Below are 13,565 nucleotides of genomic sequence, written 5' to 3' on the forward strand. Positions count from 1 at the left end.
TGAAACGAATCAAAGAGTTAAACTCATCCACACACATTTACTTCAATTTAAAGATTAAGCAATGTACTTACCTGGGCATACGTTTCATCACTATCCGGTAATTGTTCGATCTCCGACTCCAAACTGGAAGCATCGGGATCCCAATGTTTGCCGGCTCCACGAAGTCCTGGCGCACATCGAAGATTTCTGGTAATAAAGAGCAATAAGAATATACATCCATTTATCCACCGGAAATCAACTACATACTCTTCCACACCATGCGAAAATTAGGAACAATTTGCTCCTCCTGCAGCGATCTACACAATGTTACCGCTACAGAGCGACAGAAGCAGAAACCTGAGGCCACCGATAGTAATCTTGAACGTTTTTCAACAACCTCCAAGCTGCTGCTTCGTCTCAACTCGAACGATACAACTCCATCGGCACGCAATCACTTACCTCATAACGACTGGTTCCTCTTCGCTCGATTCCGCACTATCTTGATCGCTGTCCTTTTTGGGTGCTTCCTCTTTGACCTTCGGCTTTACTTCTTCGCGAGCTGCTTCATCCGCTTGCTTCTGCTGATGGGATGGCGCCTCTTTCCTTTCCTGTTTTGGGGTTTCCTTCTTTTCCTCACGCTTCTTGTCGGGCTCCTTTCGTTCTGGTTCCTTGCTTTTACTCTGCTCTGGCTCTTTCCCTTTGCCATGCGGGGCCATTTCACTGGATACAGTCTCCCCGGAGCGACTCTCCTCCCCAGCACTCTCCTCTTCCGGACAGATGCGCTCCTTCTTTATGCGCTCCCCATCCTTAGTGATCGTGCGGATGACACGCGACCCGCTCGACTGGCTCATTAAGCTTGCCTCAAGTGCGCCGCGCATCTCATTCTCATACAAGCAGTGTACCTTGGCCAAAGCGTTCAGCGATGCAACGCGATGTCGTTTAGGACCCGACCAAAAACCGTACAGCTTAACGTTGCGCTTCTTTGCCGACTGGCGCTTTTTCGCAATACGGGTTCTTACTGTATCGGTGGACGAGCAGCCGTCAGAATCGCCGCTGCCGTTGTCCTCCTCATCTTCGCCATCATCTTCACCCTCATCATCGTCATCCGCCTCATCTGCAGAGGAATGCAAGTCTTCCTTCGCTTCCTGTTTGAGCTTTTTTGAAAGCGTAGCTGCTTTCTTCTTCGTCTTCTTATCTGCCAAATCCGCCTCGTCCTGTTCTTTTTCAGACTCAGAGGACTCACCAGTTTTTTGTTCCTTTTTCATCGAGGATACCGTCTCTGACAGTGCAGCTTCTATGCGTCGCTTCTGTTTCTTTAATGGAACGATCCGCTTCTTGTTATCGTCTTCATCGGCCTTTTCTCTCTCACCATCACTGCCAGCTTCAGGCGGATTAGATCGAATTTCTTCCTTCTTTCCCTCCACAATTTTCGGCTTTGCCGTTAGTGAGTCATCTGTAGTATCCCGTGAAATATCCTCGCGCGATTGACTAACGTCTACTGAAGACTTGCGTTTGAAATTGGGTTTCCCGGCCTTAACCGGAGCATCAATTTCGCTTTCCGAATCATCAAAATCATACACATCTTTCTTTTCTAATTTGCCCTCCTTTGAATGACATTCCTCAGGAACGGCTGGAAAGGAACACGGGCCACTACTCACTGATACCTTCGTGCTTTTACCGCTTGTACCACTGGATGAATTCTTCCGTGCGTACGAGCGCTTTCCTTGTTTTCCGGAGCTTTTAAGTAACCCGGCAAGAATTGGACCGCTTGCGCTTTGAGGAACATTTGTTTCCGGTCCAACGTCCGAGGAATCTTCTTTCGTTCTCTCTTCAGTCTGATCTTGCGCCTTTTCCCCATCCTTTGGCTGTGAAGGCTGACTGTTTGCTGAATTTTTGACAGTGCTCGATGCAGTAGCTTCCATAACCGATTGCACAGGGTTTTGTTTTTGTTGAAGCTGTCGCAGCGGCACGTCGTCATCGTTTTCTGTCGACGAGCGATCGCGATTGGAAACTGCAGTGGCCGTACTAGCGACCTCTTCTTTAGCAGCAAGCGAACTATCGATAGCTTTGATATCCTTTGATGGAACGGTCGAAGATGTTTCATCATTAACGACGCTGGGTAATGGGAGAGAAGGTTCTGTGGCTGCCAATGGGTGGGTTTTAGTATTTGTCTTCACGTTTGCTTGTTTCACTTTGCTAGCACTATTCACCTTCTTTGGCGTAGTGGATTTTGCCATTTTTGCCGGTTTTTCACCACTTCCAGTGTCTTCCGTACCAGATTTTGGTTTTTTTGCATACTTTCGCTTCGCTGGAGATGCTGGCGGCGGCTGTTCCTGAAACTTCACCTCCTTCTTGCTGACCTGATCAACTACAGCAGCCTTCTTCTTTTCGTTCATTTCCTTTGCCTTCGATTTTGAAGAGGCGGCTGAGCAATCTTTCTTTGCTGACGGCTTGCGTGGTGTTGGCTGCTTTTTAGTTTTTATTTCATGTAGACTTTTACTTTGTGCGGAGTCTACAGCCGGTATAGCTCTTACCCCATCACCTGAGCCATCTTTTTTTGATTCATCATCTGACTCCTTCTTGATGGCACTGGACGTTTCAATATCTTCGCGCTCCAGTGCTTTCACTATGCTATCTATTCTAATGTGAACCTCTTCGTTCTTTTCCTCCTGGTCCTCTTGCTCAATTGAACTACCCCGACCAATGGTCAAAGAACCTTCCTGTTCTGCGGATTGTTTGACAACAGGAAGTTCCGAGGTGCCATCCATTTTCTGCTGCTCAGTGATTTTTGATACAGACTCAGAGATACCGGGCTTATTTTGCTTCAAATCGGACGATCCGGATGAGTTGTTTGCCTTTTTGTTAGACTTGGCACCCTGACCCGCTCCCTTAGCTGAAGACGTTTTCACTGCAGCGGCATTGCCACCGGAGCCCGAGGTGGGTGTTGTCTTATCATCCTTCCGTGTCGATTTCGAGGCGAGTTTCTCATCCACATCCTTCGTCGATGATCCTTTTCCACTCATTTTCTTTTGACCTTCTGCTGGCTGTTGGTCCACTTTCAGCGTAACTGTTTTCTTCGACTTTCCACCAGAAGAAATAGATTCTTTTGTTGATTTTTCTACCGATTCCCCTTCCAACGACGGCGCTGGCTCTTCTGATGTTACGGATGGCTTTCTTCCTACAGCACCAGTACCAGCAGTGTTGTCTGCTCCACCCCCTCCATATTTGCCCTGAGCGACCGTGGTGCGAGATTTTGTCTTGACCATTTCGCTGATTGAAGGGTTGACCACAGATTCCTCCGCCGATTTTAACAAATACGCCGCGTCAATCGACTGATTGATGGTTTTATCCGGGACACCGAGATTCTTTAACTCTTTCTGTATTTCTTTTCCTTTTCCCGCAACTTTGACTCGATGGATGATGACGTAGGAATGCTAGCTGTCATCGAACGATTATCGCCCAAGTCACCTACGCTACAGACCGTCGACGAATTACAACCACTGTCGGATAGTTTTCGTTTAGCGGCATCAGATTTTTCGGTCTGTCCGGTGTTTCGTTTCGTAGCGCCCACTGTTTCCTTGGTAGATTTTCTGGACCGATTTGCAGAATCCTTGCCAGTGGCTTTAACAGTCGTGTTTTGTGATGTCGGTGAATTAACAGAGTCGGTTTTATTCGCTTTTGCGACATGCTGTTTATTTCCTTTCCCTGCTGAGGATCCCAATGTTTCCGATTTTCCCACCACAACTCCAGTTATGCTGCACGTTGTCGATGAGCTCGTAATTGTTTCAGACTCGGTAAGGGGTTTAGCGTCAATTTTTGAAGAATCTGGAGAATCGCCACCGGAAACACTCTTTGACACAGTAGCCGACAATTTTGATTTGCCGGATTGTGGTGTGTGTTGCTGACTGGAGCATTGTTGATTAGTATTCGATATTTTTTCCGTTGACTTTCCGCCACTGTTTACTGCCGAGGTGTTTGAAACTGTAGCTCCTGAAGCTGCAGTTAGATTCGGTGCACCTTCTTTGGTTTTAGACTGTAAACGTTTTACTGGTTTTTTTGCAGATGCCGTAGACGAAGAAGAGGAGCTAGGATTAGATTTCGCATCCGTTCCAACAGGACCAGCGGATGCATTACCCGTCGATCCTACCGTTGAACTGGTCAAAGCAACACCACCACCGCCACTGGAAGATTTTTTTTCGCCTGATACTGATGTTTGCTGCTTTTTCGGCTTCATTGTGAAAATTCTAACGCCAGAGTCTGAAAGTATAAAAAATAAAGAAATAAATAAATTTTAGAAATACCAATCATGATTAAATAGTACATTTGTAACTGAATGAAGCTTGCTAAAAACGGATTTTTTTATTTAATCATACGGAGACAAATGGTCTTCTAAAATAATAATTATCATTTGGAATGTAATAAATTTTATACAACACATACATTTTCGGTACTTTTCATTGTCTTATAGAAAATGGTTGATTACAACCAGAAAGCATATGTGCCTAGCAAATGAATAGTACCAGCAACAAGTACCAGCAGAGTACTGAAACCCAAGTATATGTATACGAACATAAGGTGCCGAAAATACGTTCGTTTCCTACACACGCGCCAATCTGTGCAAGATCGTAAATCATGTTGGAAAACTTTTCAACCATCCAACGCGCAATGTTCCAACACGCTTATCAAAAGGAACCATTACGTCTCACTGGCCCAGTTCTATCCTCCCTTTCGAATGTTGATAAGCATTTCAATTAAACGCCCATCCTTCATTACGTAAGGGCAAACCAAAAGGCACATTCGTTGGACTTCAAGGGAATTTGATTAATGAATGATTTATGAGAAGGTGGTGAAAAATCATAGCCATTAGGTAGCGATAAAATTCAGCTGATTAATTTTTGGTGTATAATGTGTGTGTGTATGTGTGGTAGGTTTGAGTGTGACACGGTCTGTAATAAGTGTTGATGATGAGAAAATGAGATTTGAGCAGAACGAGCAGATTACAACCGGCAAAAGACGTTCAGGGCAGCCGACACAATCATGCAATTATACATTCGAGCGTGTAATACAATCAACCATCCTCCTCATGTCATGTCAAACGTCCTCGTCAACAACAAATGAAATATGTATACTATACACCATACTGGATTTCATTCCTTTGCTCGTTGACTGAAGTACATAAGGAGGCAGCCGAAGCAATAGTACTCCGAATAAAAAGACCAAACACTTACTCCTTCAGCAATTACATCAAAAGGTTTGTACTGGAACTCGGAAGTGTTTGATTTCTAAATTTACACACGCACGCACAATCACCAAAACGTTTTTAATACGCATTATCGCGTTACCAATATGTATTACAACAGTTAAAAGCAAACTATTGACCAAAGTGGTCAGAAAGTAACCACCCGCGAATACAGCAGCGATAGAATAATAATAACAAACAATGGGCCGCTACAATAAGCCACCGACACGGTCCCGACAGGAAGGATAATTAAAACCGCAACAAGATCATTAAACCAGATAGCGGCAATTATTCAATTTTGTGCATTTTGTACACACATAATCGCTCTGCTCTGGTTGTTACAAGCTAAAGAGGTGGAGTAATGCTCACTGCTCTCCCACTCATGCACATACACACACACATAGAGGTAGCGGTTCCGGTAGGGGCGCCTTTGAACGGCACGGCATGCTGTCAGTTATCGATATATGCAAATGTATGATTAGTTCTGGCGCTCATCCGGTATAGCACCTGGTACCGTAAAGGCCAGGGGCGCCTGACGTTTGCCTTCTCGTTCATCTGCTATGGGAAGCGCTCAATTATCTCGCCTCAGATCCTCGCTCACTTTCTGGCAGAGTATATGATCCCTTTTCTCACATACTATATAAACAACGCGCACGAAAACATAATAGGACGGAATGACGATGCTACTTTATAAGAGCTGCTTCTTTTCGTGTTTTTTAGTGGTTGTTGTAGCCGTTAATTGAAGAAAAGCTACATTTAATGCACTGCAACAAAGGATGAAGATACAGATGGATCAATAAAGAGAGCAGCAAACAAAAACATCGTTCGATCGATCGTTTTTCCTTCGTTATCGGAAAGAAAATGGTTATAACTCATCACTGTCAACGTAATTGTTTGTGTATGGTGCATTTTATTGAAAATCAATATGATTTTATTTCAAGCACACCATTTTACTATATAAACAACAGAAACTTTAGAACACAGGAGAAATAATGCTCAATGTATTTTCATGCATAAATTACTAAATGAGCTTATTGATGCACCTGAAATTTTAAATCTGATAAGTTTTTCTGCACCTACTAGGGATCTTAGAAGCAGGTCTTTAATCAGATCCCAATGAAGAAGATCGAATCATTTGGCGCTAACGACCCTTTAATTAAAATGTGTGTCAGCTACAATAGACTTGAATCATCTGCAGATTTTCATATCCCTGTTTCTCACCTTCGTCAGTTGTAAAGGGCTAGTGTTATTTATGTTTAAGTTGTTTACTAATTAAGAATTTGTATCTGTTATTTAGGCCTATTGCCCGATAACGTAAATAAATAAATAATAATAATAATAATAAACAGTTGTAAAATACCTGACAACTGAGGCAACCCGAAGTGTAGTACCGAACATGAAAGCCCACCTAGATGTATCAAACAAAGTGCTGGGAATAAAGCTACAAAATAATGGAGTTTTGATTGTAATAAGACAGAGCAAACAGTACACCCGCACTTCACTATCGACTATTGAAACTCTCCATTTTCTTCTCAATTTCAAGTGACCGTGTATTGCCCTAAGTACGGGGCCATCGTGTGTCAAAAAGCCTCACAATCGACTTGGCGCGCCGAAAGCCACCTCGTAGCAATCGCGCAATGTTTATTGAATAAATATGCACGTGACTCATGTTTGCCAGTTCCAAACAGTAGGTCACCCGTCCGGCCGTGCGGACGTGAAGCCGCAGCATGATAATGATAATCGCGTGCAGCAGTGTGCGGACCCACGGACCCACGTAAAGTGAGCTTCCCGTTTACTACATGATTCAATGGTGGTTGGATCAGGTTCGAGCATACGAGACGAAAGTATTTCGAACGTGCGCCCTCATGTCGAACCACACACCAACAAGAAGGAATTTCACCCAAGAGTGTCATGGTATGGGTTCGATCGGTACAAATATGTTTGCTGACCGTGTCATGTTTACATCCATATGTTTGAATCCATTTTCACTTACTTACTCACGACGCAAGTGATGCCTGGACGCACATAGCATTACAACAATAACTGGGATTGCTGGTCTAGCTTTAAGGTATTTATGGAAAAAAAAAATTTCGGACCGGAACGAAACACTTTCTTCTATCAGGACTAATTTAAGACAATTTAATAGCAAACGCAAATGATACGTTTTTTATTACTTTTAATAGTTATGTTTTATCATTATTCGGCCACATATTTTAAAAGTGTTATTATGCGATCCTATTTACATTTTATCAATTGCACTAATGTCCTGAACGCAATTGAATGCCGTTCTTGTTTATAATTTATTATTATAATTTTAAAGGAAAGTATAACGCCAAACTATCATACCAATTTTCCCGAAGAAAAAAGAAATGAAATATGACATAACTGGCAATCAAACAAGTTGCTCTGAGATGTATTTTCATACCGCTTTTCAATTTTCGTTCCGATTAATAAGCTTATTTCCAACTCCAATTACCAGGGAACTTTAATATTTGTTAGTATTGGAATAAAATGCTTGACATGCAATGTTGGAATGTTCAGGCCAAATATTAAGTTTAGGGCGATCATGGGTCGTACCAGAGTACTCAATAATTCTTGGAAGCAGGCAGGCAGCATTTCCGCCAAGGACGTTACATTTAGCAGAAGAGTGTTTAATATATCTGCTAAAAATAACATATACCTAACATACAATGTAAATAGGATACTCATTTTCATAAACACCAAAAAGCGCAGCGTAGACAAAGAAAGACAAACTCTTAACAATTAGAACAGCTTATACATCAAATCCCATAGCAGGAGCACTACATCGCTATCATTCTTGACATGAAAAGGATACATTACTAACTAGATAAACACAATAATTTTATATCAGAACATAGCCCGGAAGCAAATGTAAACTACTCACACTTCAAGTGTTTTACAGTCAACAAAATATACTTTCACATGTTTAAATTAAAGGTCCATTTGAAAAATGCCACTGTTTACCGCTTACTCGTCTCGTTTCAGATACACTGTCCACTGTTTAAAAATCGACGATTTTGAACAGATTCGGCCAAGTTTACTGATGTACAAAAATACTAAAATACATGAGCTTAACTTTTCGGACCAGCGTTTGATTTCCATTTATCAGGCTGAAAAAGTACACACTTTATATTGTAGGTCAGTTTGGTGAATCATTTGGAATGGAGCTTTAGCCTAATTGCAGTCACCAAACGTCATACTCCATAGAAAAGAATAGTTAGTTATAAAATATTCAATAAAGTAACAAAATAATGGATTTCCCCCCAAAATCTATACAGTGGAACTCCTCATAACGGGTATCCCTTATGACGGTCTAAACGCTCTATAAATACCGATCATACAGAGTAAAATCTCGCATAACGAGCAATACCATATTTGTGTTCGTGAACATTTTTGCGATTCCGATGTGAAATTAAGATCACAATCGGTTAACATTAAGCATTTCTTTCGTGTTGGTTATCGCTCAGGCAAATAAGAGATTTAGTCCTAATTGTGTATAATTGTGTGATGCACAAATGTGTTGTATACGGACGAGGGTTTTTTGCGGGCTTTTCTACATCTTCTTGTTGTCAGTTGGAGAAGTTTCGTATAACTACATATATGGTGTGCAAGTGTGTTGTAGATTTTATTCACAGTGATTTATCTAAATGTTTAAAAACTTTATTCGTGCTGATATTCTTCATAGGTAAATATATTTACCACAACAAATTGAGGAAACTAGCTGATTTTGGGAAATAAGTTTAGTAGGAAATGTTTTTTAACAGCGTAACAACAAACATTTCCAAGACAAAAGCCGATAAAATATCATTCGAAAAACGATCTATCCATCGTAAGGTAAGGTCCCTTTTTTTAAGAAAATGGATCAATAATAATGACAAAGAAACAGCTAACTACAAATATCTTCGAAATTATTAGAGCTATGGCCAGTTTTTCAAATGCCAGTATCACAATAGAATTATTTCATTTCAGCGCTTGAAATAAATTATTTCACTTTTCACACAAATTAAATATGGAAAGGAGCATTTCGTCCTCATACTATTTAAAATTAACTCTACTGTTGCTGAATCCAACTATTTAAAAACATAAAACACTCTGATCTACTAGCAGTGTTATCCGAGCATCCTGGCAAAGTCAAGTATCGATAAGCTCAGATAAACGGCGCTCCACTGTACTCTATTTCTCACCAAAAGCGAAATTTTGATCACGTAAAACCCACATCGCACTTTTGATGGCCTCAGCTTGATTCGAGCTGTTTATCTTCAAATCACTCTAGTATGTGCGGTATATGATAGCGGCTTATGAGCCATTGATGAGGAATTGCAGATGAGGCCGGGAAGTGCCACATTTTACATGCCGTGTATGTGGCTTCCAAACAGTGCCGTACCCCAATGGTATGGATTTTTATCGACAACGGCTACAGAGCCTTGTGACCGGCTTCGAAGGATGAATAAAAGCAACCAAGAGCCAACGCTCTACCGATATTTTTTCGGGATACATCAAAGTCTGACAACTCGCTACAAAATCTTCGAACAAAATCTGTGCGAGGAGATCATACACGCCAACTGACGCCATACCATTATCACTGAATTCTTGTCTTTCCGCCCGTGTTTCCAACTTCTCCTGGGCCACCCATGCGAAACCATCACAGTGAGAACAAAAGCAATACCCACTAAAAAACATACACACGCAAACGCATCTCGTTCGTTTCCTGGCTTTCATGAAAGCACAGAATATCGCCAGCAATGTCAATCCGACCGGCCAGTCAGTCAAGCACCACAATAAGAAGTATTTCCGTTTACGAGCCATGAAACTCATTTTCAGCCAGCGCTGCTTGGGTATGCATGGCCGAGAATCGCATCCTAATAACCAACATCGAAAACACATTCATACAGCAAACGAAGGGCTTTAGGATGCGGTCAATCCAATTCCAGTTGTTTCATTTGTCTTCTTCATTTGCATGCTTTAAAGTGTCTTTCTTGAGAAAGGGCATCTTGTTCGTCAATCAGTATTACAGGATGGGATGTATTTCGTTCTTCTGTGTTTTTAAACGCCAGACGGAACAGTGAACCTTTTTTGTTAAATGCATACTTATAATGTACACCAATTTGGAATTTGTGCTTTTTGTTGTATTCGGCAAATTTTATTGTTGTTTTGTTGATTGCCGACAGTTAAACATGCCATGTTTAATGTACCGAAATGGAATAGTGCTGCTGATGGGTGTTTTGTTCTGTTATACTATTCTCAACAGCAGTTACAAGTTTAAGTATCGAAAATATTCATTTTCCGGTTTTTTTAAATAAACTCTGTTCAGTTATGATGGATCCAGATGGAATTTTTAATTGACCTTTCATTTTTATAATCCATTAGTTAGAAAAAGAACAACCTCTTTCCTTAGATAAGCGCAATCCAACATTATATCCCCCAAAATACTCCGCAAAAATTATTATACATCTCGCGGTAACCGCCAAGAATCTGACGATAGGCAAAAAGAAAAACCAACCTATGCCGGATAATCTGTCAGGCAACAAAATTGCCAGAAAACCCGTAGAGAATGGCAAAGGGCGAAAATTGAACCCCATTAACCACCTGTACACGGAGTGAAAGATCAGTAACTTACCTAATTAAACTTCGACCGTTCCACGTTTTAACCCACTCAAGATTCGTTACAGATCTGGGAAAAGGCCGCCAAAACAGGAACGATGGAACTGCTGGAGAATCAATAATTGATGGTAAATTTTCCAATAATCTTCATCCAATTTGAAATTCACTCTCGGGTTAATTTTTTTCTAAATTTTTCTTCCATCGATCCAACACAAGTCATGTCACCACTCTGCGAACCGGAGTGATCGGAAAAGGAAAAATTGAGCATGAACCTTGTAATCCAAATCTTGCAATTGGTGATAAATTGTAGAACTGTTGAAGAGCCGAGCTAAGGTGGGAAATTCCAGTCGATGCAGGAAAAAAAATCGATCCCTAAACCTTTGAAGGACTAGGGAACAAGGCGGAGAGCAAGATAACGAAAAGTAAAATTACGGATTCTAAGGAACCAGCCACCACTGAACATCGAAAACGGCCCAACTGTGTCCGGGAGTTCCAACTTTTTCCATCAATACTGCTGCGTTGCGACTGCGATCGGCTGCGTCTCCTTTCAGTTGGAATCGATTTCCTGAGACCATAAAGTTATTATCGGGAGTAATTTACTTCGATAATGGGAAAGAAAGAAACCGAAGCCCAAATCATTGCTTCTTTCCTTCCCCATGAGGGACCGGTATACTACACTTCAGAAAAATGAACAAAATCGATGCAATCCTATGGGCCTGTAGTGCTGGAAAATTTAGGACACAAGAGAATACGCACCGTCGCATGGGGGAAAAACATTTTGGTGTTTTTGGTGAGTTTTTTTGTTTGCCCTTTTCCGCTGGAAGGGAGAAAAATAGACCTATTTATTGTCTATCTCCGTCTATCTTCGTACAAACGCACGCTTCTTACAAATGAGTGAAGTAATGCGAGTGGTGACGACATTTGAAGGGCTACATAAGCGTAAGAAAGCGGACAAGGCCTACGGCGTGAACGATATTATTTCGGTAAGTGTTGGGCAGCTTCAGAATTGTGTCTCGGGTGGTGGAGGTATGGATCCGGAAAATGTGCTATTAATGGGAACCGATTAGGTGGTGCGAAGGAAATATTTTATTCACTTGAAGAAAATGTGGCTGAGAAAGGGATAAACATGCCAAGCTTTCATTGCGGCATTCCACTTCAGCAATAGATATCAATATTTGAGAAACAGCTCGGTAGAAATCCTTTGGACATACAAGAAGAACGAATATATCGGAAGTGTCCATATATTGTAGCAGATTTACTCACCATAGGATGTATCTGTCAGATGAAACAAAAGTAATAATCTAAAAAGCTTGTAAAACAAAAACAACACAACGTGAAATTTCTAATTATCTCAAGTCTCAAGCCATACGTAAGTTAATAATAACCATAATAGTTCAGTCCTTTCGATATGTAAGTCCAAAATAAGCATGGCATGCCTATGACGGCTACATTACGAGATAAACATAACGAACCATTGAATATGTTTTGCTATTTCGGTAAATTTTTGATCAGCTGAATTTGGGGCAAGGGTGCCAGCAAGCATTTTTTCCCGTTAAAACGTTAGTTAAATGACCAATTGAGTATGCTGATGGTTTCGTTCCAATGAATAGATATATTCTTTTCAGCTGTTTTATGTTGAGTTTCAAAATTGGGCAGAAAATTATAATTTTTCAACCACACCAAATAAACTCTCAAAAAAATATAGGAACAATGAACCGAGAAAATATTTATACCGCCGTAAAGTTAGGAAAAAGTAACTTTTTGTGGGGTTAGTTGAAAAAAATATCACTAAAAAATCCAATTTCAAAAAAGTTACAACTTTTGGGGCAAGAGAGCCACCTCTATTTGGGTCAAATGTGCCACTATGTATCATAGGCGCGGGCTGTCAAAAATGTAAACTTTGTTGTACCGTGCAGCGGTATGGTGCGCTATATATTATGCGCGGATTCCGTCCCGGAAAAAACTGGCCAGTAGCTAAGATATTGCAGTACACTTTGTGGCCAAAAAGGGTACATTGGTGATACAAGACATGTAAGAACACGTACATTAGTAAAAAAAATCAATTATCCAAGAAATTCAATTATTTAAACCATTTGGCCGTCTTGCCCATAGAGTAAAAATTACGTCTTTTTCGACCCCTTTTAAAACGCGTCAAAAACAGTTTTGTTTGCACTTATATCCACGGAAACTCAGCTATAAGTGAGCAAATAGGCGTAAAATGGTTATGAGATATAAATCAGTTTTTGATAAACGGGTTTTTATGAGTAATAACACGAAATGCTTAAGGTGGCACACTTGCCAATAATTACCACTTTACTGAACCAATGCAGCAACACAAACGTACGAAACCTATCTTTACTCTATCTGCATCGTATGGTACCCGAGGAGCAACACAGCGCCAACCTTGGTCGACGACAGAAACCTGATACATTTCTAGAGGGACACATAGTTTTACGCTTGATACGACAACACCACTCAACATCGCGCTACAACTGTTCGCGAGCTGTCACATTTGGTTAGCACTTCAATCAACCCCCGGAGTAAGGTTAGTTCATTTATAACCTAAACATGGCCCTAAACAAGGATAGCTCGTTGTTCAAGAGTAGCATCGCTCTTTAAATTCCCCATCCGCAAGAGAGCTGGCGGGTTTTGTAGATGTGATCGAAAGTATTGATCTCAAATAATAATCCTCTTTTTTGGATTACTGATCCCTTTTTGGGATTTA

At 41.0% G+C, this 13,565-nt stretch overlaps 1 protein-coding gene across 1 annotated transcript in view; it reads right to left on the reverse strand.

Annotated features, from left to right (window-relative positions):
• LOC120897713 overlaps positions 1 to 13,565 on the reverse strand; it is a 152,815-nt gene that overhangs the window by 132,773 nt on the left and 6,477 nt on the right. Inside the window, 2 exon segments of the mRNA XM_040302766.1 lie at positions 72 to 186; positions 439 to 4,236. Of these exon segments, the coding sequence (XP_040158700.1) occupies positions 72 to 186; positions 439 to 3,245 (2,922 nt within the window). The 5' untranslated portion in view covers positions 3,246 to 4,236.

This window comes from Anopheles arabiensis, chromosome 2, assembly GCF_016920715.1.
Source record: "Anopheles arabiensis isolate DONGOLA chromosome 2, AaraD3, whole genome shotgun sequence".
In the NCBI taxonomy this organism is placed as follows: domain Eukaryota; kingdom Metazoa; phylum Arthropoda; class Insecta; order Diptera; family Culicidae; genus Anopheles; species Anopheles arabiensis.